The 18935-nt window shown below is 43.1% G+C and overlaps 1 protein-coding gene across 9 annotated transcripts in view; it reads right to left on the bottom strand.

Annotated features, from left to right (window-relative positions):
• The window catches only part of SON (SON DNA binding protein), a 65993-nt gene that overhangs the window by 30834 nt on the left and 16224 nt on the right, over positions 1 to 18935 (bottom strand). For 4 of the 9 annotated variants that reach the window (XM_019528848.1, XM_019528844.1, XM_019528845.1 and 1 more), the window contains 4 exons: positions 17727 to 18037; positions 10433 to 17681; positions 8016 to 8179; positions 1294 to 1434 (listed from right to left, as the gene is read on the bottom strand). In XM_019528848.1, coding sequence (XP_019384393.1) covers positions 1294 to 1434; positions 8016 to 8179; positions 10433 to 17681; positions 17727 to 18037 — 7865 coding nt within the window. Of the gene's footprint in view, positions 1 to 1293; positions 1435 to 3680; positions 3959 to 6838; positions 6878 to 7659; positions 7918 to 8015; positions 8180 to 10432; positions 17682 to 17726; positions 18038 to 18935 lie in introns of those variants that run through there. The other 5 variants (XM_019528846.1, XM_019528847.1, XM_019528850.1 and 2 more) reach the window with 5 other exon arrangements.

The following is an 18935-nucleotide window of genomic DNA, read 5'->3' as shown; positions in this document are numbered from 1 at the left end:
TTAGATGGAGGTCCTGCACTCTGTCCAAGAACCTACATGAGCGGTCAGACCTGGCTGACTGCTCTTCCCAGATGTCCGGGAAGTTCAGGTCCCCCATGACTACCACATCCTTAGACTTCACTACCTCTGTGAGCTGACCTAAGAATTCCTGGTCACGCTCTTCTCCCCGGTTGGGAGGTCTGTAGCAGACCCCCACCATTAAGTCTCTTTCCCCTCAACTGCGTTGTACTCTAACCCAAAGCACTTCAGAGTGCCCTTCCTCTGACTCCTTGCTAATTGATGAGGATGTGTATTCCTCCTTTATATAGAGTGCCATGCCCCCCACCTCTCCTTCCTGTCCTGTCCCTCCAGTACAGACCTATAGCCCCTGACATTCACTGCCCAAAGAACTTTCCCAAGTTTAAAAAAAAAATATCATGTGCAAAATGTTTTCCCCCTAGCCTCATGCTCAGAATCAACTGAAATTTTCCAAAGTCAGTCAGCTTGAAGTAGACAGGCTGCATGAAAACTATCTGTCAAAGTAGTTAGTGCCTGACAAAGCTAGTAACAGCCAATGCTAAATGCCCACAAAAAACAGCTGACTGACTCCATGACTGATGTGCTTCTCTCCCCACACTACCCACCTGCCTCCAATTCAAAAATTGAAGATGAAGACCTACTGCAGTACCAGATATAAAAGAACTTTCAAGTCATACTGACAGCTAAATTCAGGCCCAAATTTGGGCAATTTTAAATAGTTTTTTGTACATTTAAAAAAAATACAGTGAAACATAATGCTTTTAGAGGAATATTTTCCAGTAGCATTTACAACATCTTGCTAACATTTATCAAAAGTAAGACAGATTACTCTATTCTCAGTATCTAAGCTGAATATGTAGAAAAAAGTAATACAACCATATAAATTGTGAAAAAATAGGATTAAAAAAATGTCAGTTCTGATCTCTTAAAAGTATTAGCTATAGAAACAGAAGCCATTGTTTTAAATATATCAGATCTCATATTATATATAAAAACACTATCTAGATAGATAGATGAAATCATTTGCTAAAAGCATAGCCAAGTTTTACTGGATTTTAAATCCATCTCATTTCAACATTCAAGCAAGTATTCCCAATTTTTTTAATTAATGTAATTCCATAGGCAAATCCACTTTGAGATAAAAATAGTAAGAAATATTTTGTAATAAACTAGATAACTACTTGTCAGTGAATTTTGTTTCTGCATAATTACCTGCACTATTTTGCCAGGAAAAAAAATCAAAATTTGTTTTCTTTAATAGGTAAGAGTACTTACACTTAAGTTGAAAAAAATGGGCTTGGGTTCATTGAGTTTAAAGGGATGATTATAAAATGGGCGCTCTTCCTCCTCTTCATCAGAAACATGAGGTTTGTTCACTATCACATCATCTGTGCTCTGTGCAATCTTTTTGCATTTCTAAAAGAGACAAAAAGCAGCTCTTAACCAATTTGAAGATTGGAACACAGAAAGGTTCTGTTTTTGTATAAAGACAGATTTTTAACAAACTCACCAACATAATCCAAAATAAAACAATTATAAAGGGTAGGGCAGAGGATTTAGAGCACAGGTTCCCAACCACTGGCCGCCGTAGCACAGGCCCCCAACTCGGATCTCCCTCTGCAAGGTAAGCAGCTTCCCAAGTCACAGCTGAGCTTCCGGGGTTAAAGCCCGGTGGTGGGGGAGCCCCAGGAGGGAGGCAGCCGGCTCTGCATGCCTTGTCCCACTCCCACTGCGCCGCAGTAAAAAAGAGGTTGGGAACCACTACACATTTATTGAAGAATGCCCATCTTAGTTTGGTCTTGATCCTGAAACTTGTTCCAAACAAATTCATATAGCCATCCAGAGCTCTATTATACTTCAGACAGCTTAAGTTGTAGAATACAAGAATTAAACTGTAAACTCTTCAAAAGAGACTGTTATCTGTATCTATCACAGTTGGGTTGCTGTCCTTTACAGGATCTTTGGGGCACCCTAATTAAATCTTAAACAAGCAGCAACATCAGCAGGTCATTTATTTAGTTAGCCTACAAAGAACACAGACACAAGGTAACTGGAAAAGGAACAACCCAAAGCCTACAGTCAGTTACTGGTTTTCATCAATAGTACAGAGAGCTTCCCAAAACAAAAGCTTCAATAAATCTAGGACATTTCTGAAATGGTTAGCGGCCAGGAAAAATACTGAAACAGAAAACTCCTAATTTTTCATTCAATGCTAGTCTCGTTCAAAATGTAAAATAAAGGCATGGACAAATGATCTGCAACAGGTTAACAGTGAGAAGATGCTTGCCATAATATAGCTGACAGTAACTGTCCATCTGCCTACGCTACCCTGTGGTTAAACTGTGGCAGTTTACCCCTGAACATAATAGAGATAAATTTCATAGCTTAACTTTCACTCATGACAGGATAAAAATGTATACACAAAGTTACTGTGCATCAGCTGCATCACAGTTAATCTTTGCCCACTTTTAACATACTGCAATTTGATCACTTTTTGTCTGGGCCCAAAATGGGAAGGTAGCTGCAACAAATCTACATGACAGCCCAAGTTGTTTCTTTTTCAAGTAATAATTTAAAGATACGTTTGGAAAGGTGCGATTAGTCTGGCTGCTCTATGAGAGAAGAGACATTTTCCCAAAAAACTGACAGTCGCATTTAACCACAAAAAATCTTTATCAACTTAGATATCTGCTTGAGCTATTTGTTTACATTTGCTTCAAGGTATCTGGAATGGTATTGATTTGAAACAAATTTTAAGAATAATACAAACAATAGGGTGAACTAAAACAATGCATAATGTCTTGCTGCAGTGACAGGAATAATAACAACAATAACAACAATATGGGTATTTCTGCGTGACCATGCTTCACTATACAACAAATGTGGGAAAACTTATATGTGAATGATTCCAAAACACAAGTCACTGGTTCAATTCCACATCAGTAACAAACATAAATCATTTACAATTTGATTACTGTGCTGGAATGGCAGTCTTAGAAGAAACCAAATACTGATCAGACCTGGAAACTTCTACTATTTCTGTATCAGGTCCCTTCAAATGAAGGCTGAAGCACTCTGCGTTGCTATTGTCATTGAGGGGTGGGGGGAGGAAGGAATCAAAACACTTGTAAAAGATGCTATAGTGTTAATTAAATCTAAATTCACAAGTTTTTTAATTTAATTCTACACGCATGCTTAAGTCCCAGGGCTGTGAATTTTTAAAGTGTCAAACAGCATCACCAATAGGTTTCTTCTCCTACCCAGTTCCTCCCTCACCCCCATGCAAATGTGAAAGCTAAAGAAATCCCAGAAATCAGAAACTGGACAACAATAATACCTACACATGCCTGTGTTGAGCCGGGCTGCCAAAGCACCCATACCTACTACAGCAGCTACACTGCCAGAACTTGAAGTGTATCCTGTTACTGTCACAGCTGCTGGCTGGACCATGGCAGGCAGCTGAAGAAATAGGAAAATCCAAGTATACCTTCAATCAAGCCTTATTCGACTTGGCAGAGAGAGACTAAGTACTGGCAGGAAATAACTTTGGGCGTGGATGTGCTCAAAGATCTTCCAGCAATATTCTGTCATGTATACCATACCACATAAAGTTCTTTATAACACAAGAAACAAGGAGAAAAGTATGTTTGTTTTTTTTAAAAGATGTGAAAACAAAAGCCTATTACACTGGAATTGATGAGTCAAATTTAATAAGCAAATTATGTCCGTAAACATATGTATACAAGTTCCATCAAAATCTAGAGCAGTGCTTCTCAACCAGTGGGTCACAAAAATATTTGAAAGGGGGGAAGGCGCCTGGCCCTTCAGCGGTGGAGGGGGGTGGGGTAGTCCTTCATGGCAGGATGTTGCGTGCCTGGGCTGGCGGCAAGGAGCTGGCGCCTATCAGAGATGTGGGTTTTCCGGAAAATTTTCCAATGCCCTAAACAGAGTGAGATCTGATTTAGCATGTTTATTGGACTTATATTTAGTAAACAAAACTAAAAAAAAAGTACCCCCATGTTAATTTTATGTCCCAATAGCCACAAATATTTGAACGGAAATATTTGATTAGGAAAAAATTAAATACAGCACACTTAATGTGGTATAAATGTTATATTCAAATAAATTCAAAGCTTTATGTGGAAAGAAATTATTTTTATTGGAATACTTGTAAAAATCTAAAGACAATACACAATAGCATGTACTTCCCTTACACTGCTTGTTTAAATTTAGGGGGAAAAATGAAGGCACTGAAAACGGTTGACACACTAATTTTAGCACACCCAAAGTACTGTGCATGACGTGCTGTAGTTTTCCACTCATCTACTTCAACAGAGTTTAACTGTCTTCCACTGAAGTCACTGCTGCACCTCCAGTTTCACTGTTGCTATCTGTAGAATCACTTGCACTACTTGTTAGTTCCATCTGAGACAAATCTGATTCAGAACTACTTGAACCACATTCTCTTTCGCTAAAGGATGGTTTTACCAATGAGTCTATGGGTATGGGCAGCTTATCATCATCACACTGCATCTTCTTCACTAATTGTGCTTCTGACTGATTCTCCAAAAGCAAGAGATTTTGAGAAATGGAAACAAGCTTAGCGGTGCGTTCATTTGTTAGTCTATTCCTCCTTTTTGTCTTGATTGAGCTGAAAGCCTTCCAGTTCCGTTCACAAGCAGCCACTGTTGGTGGAATGCTTAGGATCCTTAGCGCAATCCTGGACAACGGTCGGGTGTTACAGTATCCCTTCCACCATGTGAGAGGAGACATATTCTCTGCTGCCCGCCAAATGACGTCTTTGCTCCAAAGTTTTTCTTTTGCGCGGTACTCGGCAACGTCTGTCATCACAGCTACTTCGTCCAAGTTGGGGATATTCTTAGCTACTTCCATAATTGTATCAAGAGCAGTAGATAATTCATCTTCTGATAAATGTTGTCCTCTGTGTTGAGGATCCAAAAGGTTTGCTGCTAGATGAACAGGATGAGAGCAAAACTCAGATCTCTTAGTAAGCATTTGTTTTACTATTACTACTTCTTTTTTGGATAGAGGTGAAGAAGGCAAAAGCTCAATTAGGTTTTTATTCAGTTGTCTGAATATCTCTGGAATATTTGAAAGACTTAGTGTTTCTCCTTCAAGCTTCTTGATAGCCAGTGAAACTGGTAGTAGCAAATTGAATGCTCCTTGAACTCGAACCCAGAACACATCGTCGTCAAGAATCTGCTTCCGAATTTTCGTGGGAATAATCTGGGATACTGTGTCATCTACTGAAGCACACTGCAAACAGTTCTTTGTGCGCAGCAAACTTTGTAAACACTTTGTAGCTGAGCTCCATCTAGTTTCTCCTGGCAATAAAAGTGCACTTTCCTTTCCCTGCTTCTCTTTCTGTAATTTCTTCAAAGTCTGATTAGCAACATGATGACTGTTGAATACCTTCACAATCGATTTGCAGTTTGCCAATATTGTCTTCATTGTAGTCACACTTACTATGTCCTTTGCCAGAAGATTCAAGCCATGAGCAAGACAGCCAAATACTATTAAATGAGGATACCTGGACTTTAATATTTGCCATGCAGCTTTCATGTTTTTCACATTATCAGTTACAAGGGCTTGTACCCTGGAGGGACCTGCACTTTCAATCTCTTCACTCAGTAATTTGGCTATGTATTCACCTGTATGATGAAAAGATTTAGTAGCAATTGTTTTCACGAATACTGGTTCTGGTGTTGCTAACATAATGTTCAATAAAGGGTTTCCTTGTATATCAGTCCATCCATCTGACATCAAAGTCAGTGATTCTGCTTGACCAACCCTTTGAATAATCATTGTTTGAACTCGGTCATATTCTCTATCTAAGAGAGAATGTGATAAGTGATAACATGACGGTAACTTGTATGATGGGCAAATTAGTTTGTAATGTTCCTTCCAGTATTGATTTTCAATTATGGAAAGGGGTGTACCGCTTGCAAATATAGCTCGAGCTAATGTCTCATCTGCTTTTTCTTGATCTTCTTTTGACATTGTGTCCACAAAGCTTGATAAAAAGCTTGACTGTCTTGAACAGCTACTCATGGCGGATTGCATATCTGGTGACAGTGATCTTGAAAGCGAGGATCCTGCTGCTTCCTCCTCTAGACCTGGCAGCTCAACGTTTTCATTTTCCATTTTTTGCAAATCTGCTATTTCACTTGAGCTACCAAGTTCCTGCAACAAAAGGGGGAAAAGATTTTTATTTCAGCCTATTCTAGTTTGGCCTCATCCATCACAAGGAGAAGGAGAAGCGGCAGGGAGCTTGCTTCCCCCCTCCCTGACAGAAAGAACACCACTCTGCTGCTCAACTTGCTGCTCAGTTGCCCTGGGACTGCAGAGCCAAAGGGAAGCATAGTTTGGCCTCTGCCACTGGCCAGAGGACTAAGCTCACTCTGCTGGGTTGAAATAGTTAACTATTTATCTATTATGTAATTTTTTAAAAAACTGTGTTAAGCTTAAGCCATTTTGGGTGCTTAATGCAAGCAGAAAAGCAGGATACAAATATTTTAAATAAATAAATAATAATCCAGAGTTGCATTAACAACTTTAAAATTATAATGTTTTAAAACAGCATAGATGCTAGTCTATACTGTGTTGTTTAACATATTAATTTGTTTACTTACATAGAATTCCTGAAGTAGACTTTTCTCAGATGATGTTGTTCCACCACTTGGCTGTATTAGATTTCTGTATATGGCTTGTAACTCTTTCAGGACAGTTTCTACATGTTATTAAATGTTTCTTCATTCTTGTTGCGTTGTTAGCATACTCCTGCCCGCAATATTAACATCTACCAACTTTCTTCCTTCCTTCAGTGGCTTGAACTTCACTATAATGATGCCACACACTATTTTTTTCTGCTTAGGCATTATGATGACTACTTCAAACCAAAAGCACTAAAAAAACTAACAGATCTTATGTCAACACTTCCAACTTCCCCAACTCAAGAAAAGAAATGAGACATTGCTCTGTATGTTTGCTGAACAGAAAGTGAAACAAAAATTAATCACAGTTTTAGTTTTGCTTTCACTTGCAGTCTAAGACTAAATAAAATTTTAGCTTTGGTTTTGATTTGACCTGCACAGCCAATTAGGTGAATTCATAACTTGATTTTTGGTTTGGATTATTATGTGAGTGTATTTACCCTTCTGTTTACAAATCAATAAAACATACATGTACTCTCTCACACACTTCCTAGGGGGAATCACCTGAAAAACATTAATTACAACTTTGAACCTGCCAAGCTTGCCTAATATTGTACTGTCATCCATTCATTGTTACTAATTAATGTTATGAAACAATGAATTTTTAGAAATGGAAAAATTTCCCATGGAAAAATAAAACACTGGAAAATCTTCTGCGGAAAAGCCCACATCTCTGGTGCCCACACACAGGGGTCCAACACTCACTGCTTCAGGGTGGGATGGGGCAGCATTCACTGCTCACATCCGGCCGAAGCAGAACTGGCACAGCTGGGGGCCTCCTCCAGCAGAGGGGAGCAGGGAACTGCTGGTCAGGAGTGAGGGGCCCCAGTGTGACCTGGTGGGGAAGGGAAGGACTGTGGGTCAGGCAGTGGCAGGGCCAGGGGTGTGTGGGTCAGGACAAGCCATCTATATTGGCCAATAGGTCTCAATACAAAAAAGGTTGAGAACCACTGATCTAGAGGACATGAGTATATTTAGAAAAGATTAGAAATTTGACCAAAGAATATAAGTAGTATGAAATTGCTTTTAGTTTAAGAAATTATATATAAAGCAGCTGACAGCTATAGGGAAAAAACCATCAAACGTTCAAGATTTATATATGTAGAAAACAAAGACTTAACAGTTGAGGCCTAATCCTGCAGCCTTCATGCAGAACCAGATTTCCCTGAGAAAAATGAGTATATACAATTAGGTTTGACCAAATATCTAGTTACTGAGAACACCAGTTGGTGAACTGTTTTCATATTTAACATTCTTCCTTACCTCAGTGAGCTCTTTTAGAGTGTCCCTTGCTGACTTCTGAGTATCTTTGTCCTCCTTCTTTGCTGGAGCTATAATAGGCATCAGGCTTGGTGGTAATGGGACACCAGCCTTAGCACACATGGCAGCTGCATTAGCTTTGGCTATTTCAAGTAGCTGGGCCTTGTCTATAAGAAGATTAAAATCTAATTAGTGGACTTTATATTTTAGAGTCTTTTTATGTGCCGTTTTGATTACCGAGCTGATTTTTAGCATTAAAGCAGTTTTCTTCCATTAAACCAAACAAAAATAAAATAATATTCTGAAAAAAATATTCTGAAGGAAAAGCAGAATACTGTATTTTAAACTATTTACACACCCACACACCTCTTCTTTTCTTTATGATTTCTAGGCATATGAAGGGGGCCTGAAAGATATCACCCAAAGTGCCAGCTTTTTCCTATTTATACTTTTTTTACATTAAAAGTTCAGGTATTTATGCAGCCTTGATAAAAATAAATTTAAAATAAAGCAAAAAGAATTTTAAATGGATTACTTTTATTTTGTAATTTAAAATAATACTAAACTTTTTTTTTTTTACTTTTTAAATATAAACCCACTGAAAATGAAAACAGAATTCAATATAGTTTGTAAGGCTTCTACTTCTAAGTTATTTAAGTATTTCTAAAAAAACAAATATGTTGAATCCATGAGCTTCTAGCAAAAACATCTGAGTGATAAGACTACATAGTTTTCTATATGCAGAAAGAATTGGGAAAAACATCCAACTTTTAAGGTCAAATTTTATACATACAGCACAGCACATCATGTTCTGGCCTGATCCTTTGGAGGAGTTTATGGCTGTGCTATTAAGTACAAGAGACCAGTAAAATTATCAGAGGAATGGGGACCCAGTCACTGACTCGCTGAAGTATCATCACACGACTCATTAGAATAATCCAATGAGCTCACTTGGGAGGCCTCTTGTTCCTGTTTTACCAGTTTGCCCAAAATGAGCTCCAATTACACATATTCCCAAATTTCAATACAATTGTATACATGTTGTTTTGTTTAACCAAAATGATATTCTTTCATCTATGTTTAATTAAATTCCAGGTGCAATTGTAGTGCAGCTGAATGACACAAATCATAAGCATGAAGTTAACAACACCTCTTTCCCACTCCCCATAAAACCTTGGTTGGGATGGCAAAATAAAAGGGAAAAAATACAAATAACAAGATTTTACCTGCCACAGCATAGCTTCACCACAGCTGAATGTTAGCATGGAGCAGGAACAGAGGCCACTTGTAACCGTTCTCTCCCTTCCCTTGCTACTCAACCAAAAGCTAGTCAAATTGGCAGTGACTGTGAGAGGATTTAAACCCTAGCAGCAAGAACAGGGAAGTGACCCTTGCCAAATGGGATTCCAACCCCACACTCTTCGATGCAGCTATGAACTGAGCATAAGCCGCAGCTACCATTCCAGCATTCCCATACCTCCATTCTGGCACAGAAATCAGTTTCCTCACTTAATGCATGGACCCTGATTTTAGACAATTAATTTTTATTAGAAAAGGTGTGCGCAGTATGCAAATAAATGCAGTGCATTTTCATCACTTTCTACCCTATTAAATAAGCGACATTAATTCTAATAAATATATTTAGTGAGGTATAGTAATGTACCTTTCCTAGCTAACAAAATAATTTACACCAAATACTAAACAGTCCAGTTGAGTTGCAAATCTATACATTGCAAAGGTTAAAAGGTTATATCAACCAATGAGAATGTACTTGCATTTTCCTTCAGAAACTAACTGAAGTGCATATGGAAAACTGCTTCAAATCAACTATTTAAATGCCTTAATTTAAATTAATCCACCTTTATAGTGCATCTGAAGAAATAGTTAAGACACCGAACCTATGGAAGCTCCAAACTGAGAAGGGAAGAGATTCTTAGTAGTCTACTTATTCACTTAAAACTTAGTTCTATGTTTGTCAGTATGATTCAGCTTCATTAACTAACATTTGAGACATCTGGTGATTCACTGTCCTACAAAAAAAAACTCTTGAAAAAAGTTGTAATACAGAGACAGATCTCTCCATCCAGATTTTTTTTAACTTCAGTTGCATTACTCAAAAGAGCAGGGTTGGCAGAACCAACCAAAGGAGGCTCTACCCCTCTCCTTTTTTCTACTGCATATGCAATCAAATTATACTTTCTAATCCTTTATAAACACTTATTCACTGCAACTGAAAATCTTATTAAAAATAAGTAAATTCAAGTAATTGCCTTTTACTTAGGAAAAATGCCAGATGAATGTTTGGGGGCTAATTTAAGACCAGTTTAAATTTATTACTGCAAACAGAAATAGAAATAAAGTTTTTAATAGGATAATACCATGGGGATATGAAACTGATGGAAAGTAAGAACATTAATTACCTAAGTCTGTAAGACGTTTAGGTGACCTTTCAGAGGACCTGGACCTTCGGCGATCAGGTGATCTGCTGTAAACCCTTCTTCTCCCAGATGATCTTGATCTCCTCGCTCGAACTGGTGACCTACTAGCACTCCGTCTTCTTCCCCTTGATCTAGACCGTTTTGAACGAAGAGGCGATCGACTCCTAGACCGTAACCTGAGCGAGACTCGGAGATCTCTTGAATTTGACCTCCTCTTTCTCCTATCTGCAGACCTTGATCTGTTTCTCTGAGATCTTTTCCGCCTCTCTCTAGATAAAGACTGCCGCTTTCTTGACACTGATCTTGATTGAGACTTTTTTCTGTGCCTTGAACGGGATAATGAACGAGTCCGAGATCGATGGTTAGATTTAGATCTTGATAGCCTTTTACGGGTTGCTGATTTGGACCGATTCCGCCTGGAACGTGATTCAGTATCACGTTTATGAGATTTGCGCTCAGAGGACCTGGAGCGTTTACTTCTAGACCTCTGTGAAGACTCTTTGCTCTCTGTTTTTTCAGCAGATTTGGATCTAGATTTGTGGTGATCAGAAGATCTGGAACGTTTACGTCTATATCTCCGTGAAGACACCTTGCGCTCTGCTTTTTGCACAGATTTGGACCTAGACTTGTGGTGACCGGGAGACTTGGAACCCCTACTTTCAGATCTCACCAAAGGTCCCTCTACTTCTTCCACAGACTTGGATCTGTGTCTGTCACATTCAGAGGGTTCTGAGATTCTACTTGCATACCACAGAGATAGCTCCTCTCCCTTTTTTTCCATAGACTCAGACTCAAAGTCTTCACCAGATTCAAAGGGTCGGCTTTCAGGACTCAGTAATGGTGCCTGTCCTTCAATTTCTTCCATGGACTCGGACGGCAGTTCAAGGTCTTCACTCGAAGCAAGGGGCCTACTTTCAGAGCTTGATGACAGCACCTGTTCCTCATTTATTTTCACAGCCTCAGACCACAGTTCAAGCTCTTCATCAGACTCCAGGGGCTTGCTTTCAGAGGTCAGAGACAATTCTGGTCCTTCAATTTCTTCCACAGACTGGGACCTCAGTTCAAAGTTTTCACCAGATTCAAGTGGTCTGCTTTCAGGGCACGGGGATGGTGCCTTTCCTTCAATTTCTTCCACGGACTCAGACGGCAGTTCAAGGGATCTGTGTTCAGGGCACAATGATGGCATCGGTTCATCAGTTTCTCCCATGGGCTCAGATGGCAGTTCAAGCCCTTCCCCAGATTCAAAGGGTCTGCTTTCAGGGCTCAGTAACGGAACATGTTCTGCAATTTCTTCCACAGACTCAGGCGGAAGTTCAAGACCTTTGCCAGATTCAAGAGGTCTGCTTTCAGGGCTTGGTGACAATACCCGTCTTTCAGTTTCTTCCACAGACTCAGACCTCAGCTCAAGACCCTCACCAGATTCAAGAGCTCTGTTTTCAGGGCTCAGTGATAGTGTCTTTTCTTCAGTTTCTTCCATGGACTTGGATGCCAGTTCAAGGCCTTCACCAGACTCAAAGGTTGTGCTTTCAGGACTTCGTGAGAGCACCTGTTCCTCAATTTCTTCCACAGGCTCAGACCTTGGTTCAAGGCCTTCCCCAGATTCAAGGGATCTGCTTTCAGGGCTCAGTGACAGAACCTGACCCTCAATCTCTTCCATAGACTCAGGTGGCACTTCAAGAGCTTTGCTAGATTCAACAAATTTGCTTTCAGGACTCAGTGACAGGGCCTGTTCCTCAATTTCTTCCAAGGACTCAGATCTCGGTTCAAGGCCTTCACCAGATTCAAGGGATCTACTTTCAGTACTCAGTGACAATGCCCGTCCTGCAATTTCTTCCACAGACTCAGAAGGCAGCTCAAGACCTCCACTAGGTTCAAGGGGTCTGGTTTCAGGACTCAGTGACAGCACCTGTTCCTCAGTTTCTTCCACAGACTCAGACCTTAGTTCAAGACCTTCACCAGATTCAAGGGATCTACTTTCAGGGCTCAGTGACAATGCCTGTCCTGCAATTTCTTCCACTGACTCAGACAACAATTCAAGGCCTTCACCAGATTCAAAGGGTCTGATTTCAGGAGTCTGTGACAGTGCCTGCTCCTCAGTTTCTTCCACAGACTCAGATCTTGGTTCAAGACCTTCACCAGATTCAAGGGATCTGGTTTCAGGACTCAGTGACAGCACCTGTCCCTCAATTTCTTCCACTGACTTGGACAACATCTCAAGACCATCACCAGATCCAAGGGGTCTGCTTTCAGGACCCGGTGACAGTGCCTGCTCCTCAATTTCTTCTAAGGACTCGCACCTTTGTTCAAGACCATCACCAGATTCAAGGGATCTGCTTTCAGGGCTCAGTGACAGAACCTGTCCCTCAATTTCATCCATAGACTCAGATGGCAAGTCAAGGTTTGTGCCAGATTCAAGAGCCCTGCTTTCAGGGCTCAGTGATGGCACCCGTGCCTCATTTTCTTCCATGGGCTCGGACGGCAGGTCAAAGCCTTTCCCAGATTCAAGATGTCTTCTTTCAGGGCTCAGGGATGGTGCCCGTTCCTCAATTTCTTCCATGGACTCAGATGGCAGAACAAGGCCTTCACTAGATTCAAGGGGTCTGCTTTCAGGGCTCAGTGATGGAACCTGTCCCTCAATTTCTTCCATGGATTCAGACAGCAGTTCAAAGCCTTCACCAGATTCAAGGGGTCGACTTTCAGGGCTCAGGGACGGGACATGTTCCTCAGTTTCTTCTATAGACTCAGAGGGCAACTCAAGGCCTTCACCAGATTCAAGGAGTCTCCTCTCAGGGCTCCAATGTGGCGTGTGTTCCTCAGTTTCTTCCACAGATTTGGACAGCAGCTCAAAACTTTCACAAGAATCAGGGTGCCTGCTTTCAGGGCTTGCTGATGGTCCCTTCTCCTCAATTTCTTCCTCTGATTCACACTGTAGTTGAAGGTCTTTGCCAGATTCATGGGGTCTCCTTTCAGGGCTCCAATGTGGCATCTGTCCCTCAGTTTCTTCCATGGACTTGGACCTTGGTTCAAGGCCTTTACCAGATTCCAGGGGTCTCCTTTCAGAGCTCAGTGACCACCCTAGTTCCTCACTTTGCTCCAAAAGCCTAGATCCAATGGGTTCCCTTCCAGATCTCCATGTCAGTGGCTGTTCCTCAATTTCTTCCATGGACTTGGACCTTGATTCAAGACCTTCACCAGATTCAAGAGGTCTGCTTTCAAAGCACGATGGCACCTGTTCCTCAATTTTCTCCACAAACACAGGTCTCAGTTCAATGTCTTCACCAGATTCCAGTGGTCTGCTTTCAGAGGTCAGAGGCATCTCCAGTTCCACAGTTTTGTCCACAAACTCAGACGTGGGTTCCAGGCCTTCATGAGATTTCCAGATTCTGCTTTCAGGACTCCGAGACAGCACCTGCCTCTCCATTTTTTCCACAGACTCTGACAGAGGTTCAAGGCCCTCAACAGATTCCCAGGGTCTGATTTCAGAGCTCAATGACAGCACCTGTTCCTCTATTTTTTCCACAAACTCAGACATGGGTTCAAGGTCTTCACTGGTTTCCTTGGGTCTGTTTTCAAGATTCAATGACAGCACCTGCTTTTTGATTTTTTCCACAGACTCGGACTTTGTTCCAGGGTCTTCACCAGATTCAAGAGAACTGCTCTCAGAAGCAAGTTCCTGTCCCTCTATTTTTTCAAAAGACATGGATCTTGGTTTGAAGCTTTCACTAGACTCAGGGATTTCAGTCTCAAGGCTCAGGGTAGATGCATGTACTTCTGTTTTTCCTACAGACTCAGACCTCAGTTCAAGACTTTCATCAGAGTTGAGTCTGCTCTCAGACCTCAGCAAGGGCTCCCCTGCTTCCTGGATTTCCACAGATTTGGACCTCAGCTCAAGGCCTTCAACAGATTCAAGGGCTGTACTCTTAGGGCTTAACCACTGCTCTTGTCCCTCTAATTTTTCCATAGACTCAGATCTGGGTTCAAGGTTTTGATCAGATCCAAGTGGTCCACTTTCAGAACTCAGTGAAGGCTCCAGTACCTCTTTGCTTTCCAAAGACTGAGACCTCAGCTTGTGACCTTCACCAGATTTCTTCATCAAAAGTCCACTCTCAGAGCTCAACAAATTCTCCTGTACCTCTATGCTCTCCATAGCTTCAGATGCAAGGTCAAGGCCTTCACTAAATTCAAAGGTTTTCCTCTCCGAGCTCAGCAAAGGCTCCCATACCTTTAGGATTTGCACAGAGTCAGACTTCAGCTCAAGGTCTTTACCAGATTCAAGGGGTCTACATTCAGAGGTGAGAGCAGACTGCTGATCCTCCATTTTTCCCACACACTGAGATCTAGGTTCAATTCCTTCACCAGATTCAGGGATTCTGCTCTCCGGGGAAAGCTCCTGTTCCTCTATTTTTTCTACAGATTCAGACAGCAGTTTTGGGCCTTCAGCAGATTCAAGAGATCTGTTTTCAGAGCTCAGCAAAAGCTCCCGTTCCTCTATTTTATCCACAGACTTAGAGTTCAGTTCAACATCTTCACAGGATTCAAGGAGTCCACTTTCCAAGTTCAGCAAAGCTTCCTGCCTCTTTGTTATTTGAATAGATTTGGATTCGGGTTCATCAGGCACCAGAGACTCAGAGCATATGATTTCAGACCTTAGGAAAGTCTCCTGTACCTTTGTCTTCTGAACATCACAAGGCACAACCCAAATCTGGTGAGAAGACTTTTCAGACCCCACTAAAGGCTCCCAACTCTCACTTTTATCAACAGATTTAGACCTAGCTCTCTCAGGTTCAGGAGATTCAGAGAGTTTACTTTCAGGTTTCAGCAAAGGTTCTTGGCTTTCCATTTTTTCAAGTATTTGGGGTACAAGTCTGTCACATTCAGGAAGCTCAGAACATATATTACCAGACGTCAGGGAAGACTCCTCGCTTGCTATTTTTTCAGCAGCACTAGGTCTTGACTTGTGGTGCTCAGGAGGTTCAGAACACCTATTTTCAGAGCTTAGTGAAAGCTCCTGTTTGTCTATTTCTTCAACAGATTTAGATATAGGTCTTTCACATTCAGATGATTTGGGGTGCATACTTTCAGACTGCACTGAAGGTATCTGGCTCTCTAACTTTGTGACAGATTCAGATCTAGGTCCATTGTGCTCAGAAAACTCGGACTGCATACTTTCAGAGGTCAGATGCTGCTGGCCCTCTATTATTTCAACAGATTCAGAATTAAGTCCTTCACATGTAGGAAACTCTGAGTATCTATTTTCAGTTCTCAATAAAGGCTCCTGGATTTCCATTTCTTCAACAGCTACAGAGCTAGGTTCACCACCTGCAGAAGAGTCTAAGAGTTTAGCTTCAGGCATTACCAAAGACTCCTGGTGCATTATTTTTTCAACAGATTTGGATCTGGACTCTTGACCTTCAGAGTGTTCAGAGCATCTATTTTCATACTCCAGTGAAGGTCTTGGGTCCCCTGTTTCTTCAACAGATTTAGATCCCTGGACTTCAGAAAGCTCAGAGCATCTATTTTCAGACTCCAATGAAGGTTTTGGGCCCATCACTTCAACAGATTTGGATCCCAATTCCTGGCCTTCAGAAAGCTCAGAGCATCTATCTTCAGACTCCAAAGAAGATTTTGGGCCCCCCATTTCTTCAACAGATTTGGATCCTGACTCTTGGCCTTCAGAAAGCTCAGAGCATCTATTTTTGGACTCTACTGAAGACTTCTGGCCTTCAATTTTTTCAACAGATTTAGATCTAGGTTTGTCACATTCAGAAGACTTTGAGCGCCTACTTTCAGATTTCTGTGACGACAGTTTGCCCTGCCGCTTGTCAAGAGATTTCGATCTAGATTTGTAATGGGCTGAAGACCTGGATCGTCTACGTTTAGACCTCTGTGAAGGCTCCTTGCCCCCTGTTTTGTCAACAGATCTGGATCTAGATTTATAATGCTCAGAGGACTTGGAGCGTTTACGTTTAGACTGCCGTGAGGATTCCTTCCTCTCTTTTCTTCCCACAGACCTGGATCTAGACTTGTAATGATCATCTGAGGACCTGGAACGTCTGCGTCTCGACCTCTGCGAAGAGTCTCTGCAACCTCTTTTTCCATCAGATCTAGACCTAGATTTGTAACGGTCTGAAGACTTGGAACGTTTATGTTTAGACCGCCGGGAAGACTCCTTTCTATCTCTCTTCCCCAGTGACCTGGACCTAGACTTATAATGATCTGAGGACCTAGAGCGTTTACGTCTCGACCTCCGTGAAGAGTCTCTGCAACCTCTTCTTCCAACAGATCTGGATCTAGATTTAGAGTGATCTGAAGACCTTGAGCGATTGTGCCTATATCTCCAAGGAGAATATCTGTGACCTCTTCTGTCTGCAGACCGAGATCTAGACTTGGAGTGATCTGAGGACCTGGAACGATTGCGTCTGTATCTCCATGGAGAGTCTCTGCGACCTCTTCTATCCACAGACCAGGATCTAGATTTGGAACGATCTGAAGACCTAGAGCGATTGCGCCTATATCTCCATGGAGAGTATCTGCGACCTCTTCTATCCAGAGACCGGGATCTAGACTTGGAGCGATCCGAGGACCTGGAGCGATTGCGCCTGTATCTCCAAGGGGAATCTCTTCGACCTCGTCTTTCAACAGATCTTGATCTAGACTTGTAGCGATCTGAGGACCTGGAACGATTCCATCTGTATCTCCATGGAGAGTCTGCACGAGCTCTTCTTTCAACAGATCTTGACCTAGATTTGTAGCGATCAGAAGATCTAGAACGTCTGCGTCTGGATCGCCGTAAAGACTCGTTACGATCTCTTTTTTCCGCAGACCGGGATCGGGACCCATCATGATCAGAGGACTTGGAGCGTCTGTGTCTTGATCTCCTTGAAGACTCTTTGGGATCCCTTCTTTCAACAGACCGAGATCTGGACTTGCGATGTAATGCAGAATGATTTTTCCGAGAATCTGAGAGGTTCCTGCTCCTAGAACTTGCTCTTTTAGAGGTAACCTGCCTAGAAGTAGAGCGTGACCTTGTCTTTTTTCTCCGCTTTCGTGATCTGGACAGAGATTTAGATCGACTCTTTTTTGCTTTTTTTGCATCTTGTTTATTTTTATCACTGCTCTTGTGGGTGCTTTTCCCACGTGCTTTGTCTTCTTTTGAAGTATCATCACCTTTTGCCGCAGGCAGTGCCACAGGCCCTGAGACAGCTTCTGAAGTTTTTGCTGCTGCTGGTACCTCAGGCATTGGGGCAGCTTCTGAGGCTTTTGCCACTGCTGGCACTGCAGGTCCAGGCCCTGGGCCTGCTTCTGAGCTTTTTGTCACACCTGGTGCTGCAGAGATTTTTGACACTGCTAGCACCACAGGTGCAGGCCCTGGGCTAGCTTCGGAGACTTTTGTCATTGCGAGTGCCACAGGTCGAGGTACTGCGGCAGCTTCTGACACTTTTACCACTGGTGGCACCACAGGCTGTGGGGCAGTGTCTGAGACTTTTGTCATGGCCAGTGCCACAGGTCGAGGCACAGGGGATGCTTCTGAGACTTTTGCCATTGCCAGTGTTGTAGGCTGTGGAGCAGCGTCTGAGACTTTTGCCAGTTTTGATGCCACAAGCCCTGAAGCAGTTTCTGAGACTTTAGTTGCTGCCAGCATCACAGGCCCTGGCTTTGGGGCAGCTGGTGAGACTCTTGCCACTGCCGGCACTGCAAGCCATGGAGCAGCTGGTGAGACTCTTGCCACTGCTGGCATCACGACGCCTGGCCCTGGGGCAGCTGGAGAGACTCTTGCCAATGCCAGCAATGAAGGTCCTGGCCCTGGAACAGCTGGAGAGACTCTTGCCAACGCTGGCACCATGGGTCCCGGCCCCGGGGCAGCTGGAGAGACTCTTGCCAAAGCCGGTACTGAAGGCCCCGGGCCTGGGCCAGCTGGCGAGACTCTTGCCAACGCCGGCACTGAAGGCCCCGGCCCTGGGCCACCTGGCGAGACTCTTGCCAACGCTGGCACCGCAGGCCCCGGCCCCAGAGCAGCTGGCGAGACTCTTGCCAACGCCGGTACTGTAGGCCCCGGCCCCGGGGCAGCTGGCGAGACTCTTGCCAACGCCGGCACTGCAGGCCCCGGCCCCGGGGCAGCTGGCGAGACTCTTGCCAACGCTGGCACCGCAGGCCCCGTCCCTGGGCCAGCTGGCGAGATTCTTGCCAATGCCGGCACTGCAGGCCCTGGGCCAGCTTGCGAGACTCTTGCCACTGCTGGCACCGCAGGCCCTGGCGCTGGGGCAGCTTGCGAGACTCTTGCCACTGCCGGCACCGCAGGCCTTGGTGCTGGAGCAGCTTGCGAGACTTTTGCCACTGTTGGCGCCGCGGGCCCTAGCCCTGGTGCACCTTGCAAGATTTTTGGAACTGTCGGCGCCGCAGGCCCTAGCCCTGGTGCACCTTGCAAGACTTTTGCCACTGTCGGCGCCGCGGGCCCTAGCCCTGGTGCACCTTGCAAGACTTTTGC

The sequence above is a fragment of the Crocodylus porosus genome, unplaced genomic scaffold (genome assembly GCF_001723895.1).
Source record: "Crocodylus porosus isolate Cpor-Errol unplaced genomic scaffold, CroPor_comp1, whole genome shotgun sequence".
NCBI lineage: Eukaryota > Metazoa > Chordata > Crocodylia > Crocodylidae > Crocodylus > Crocodylus porosus.
This window is presented reverse-complemented; position numbering and strand designations above follow the sequence as displayed.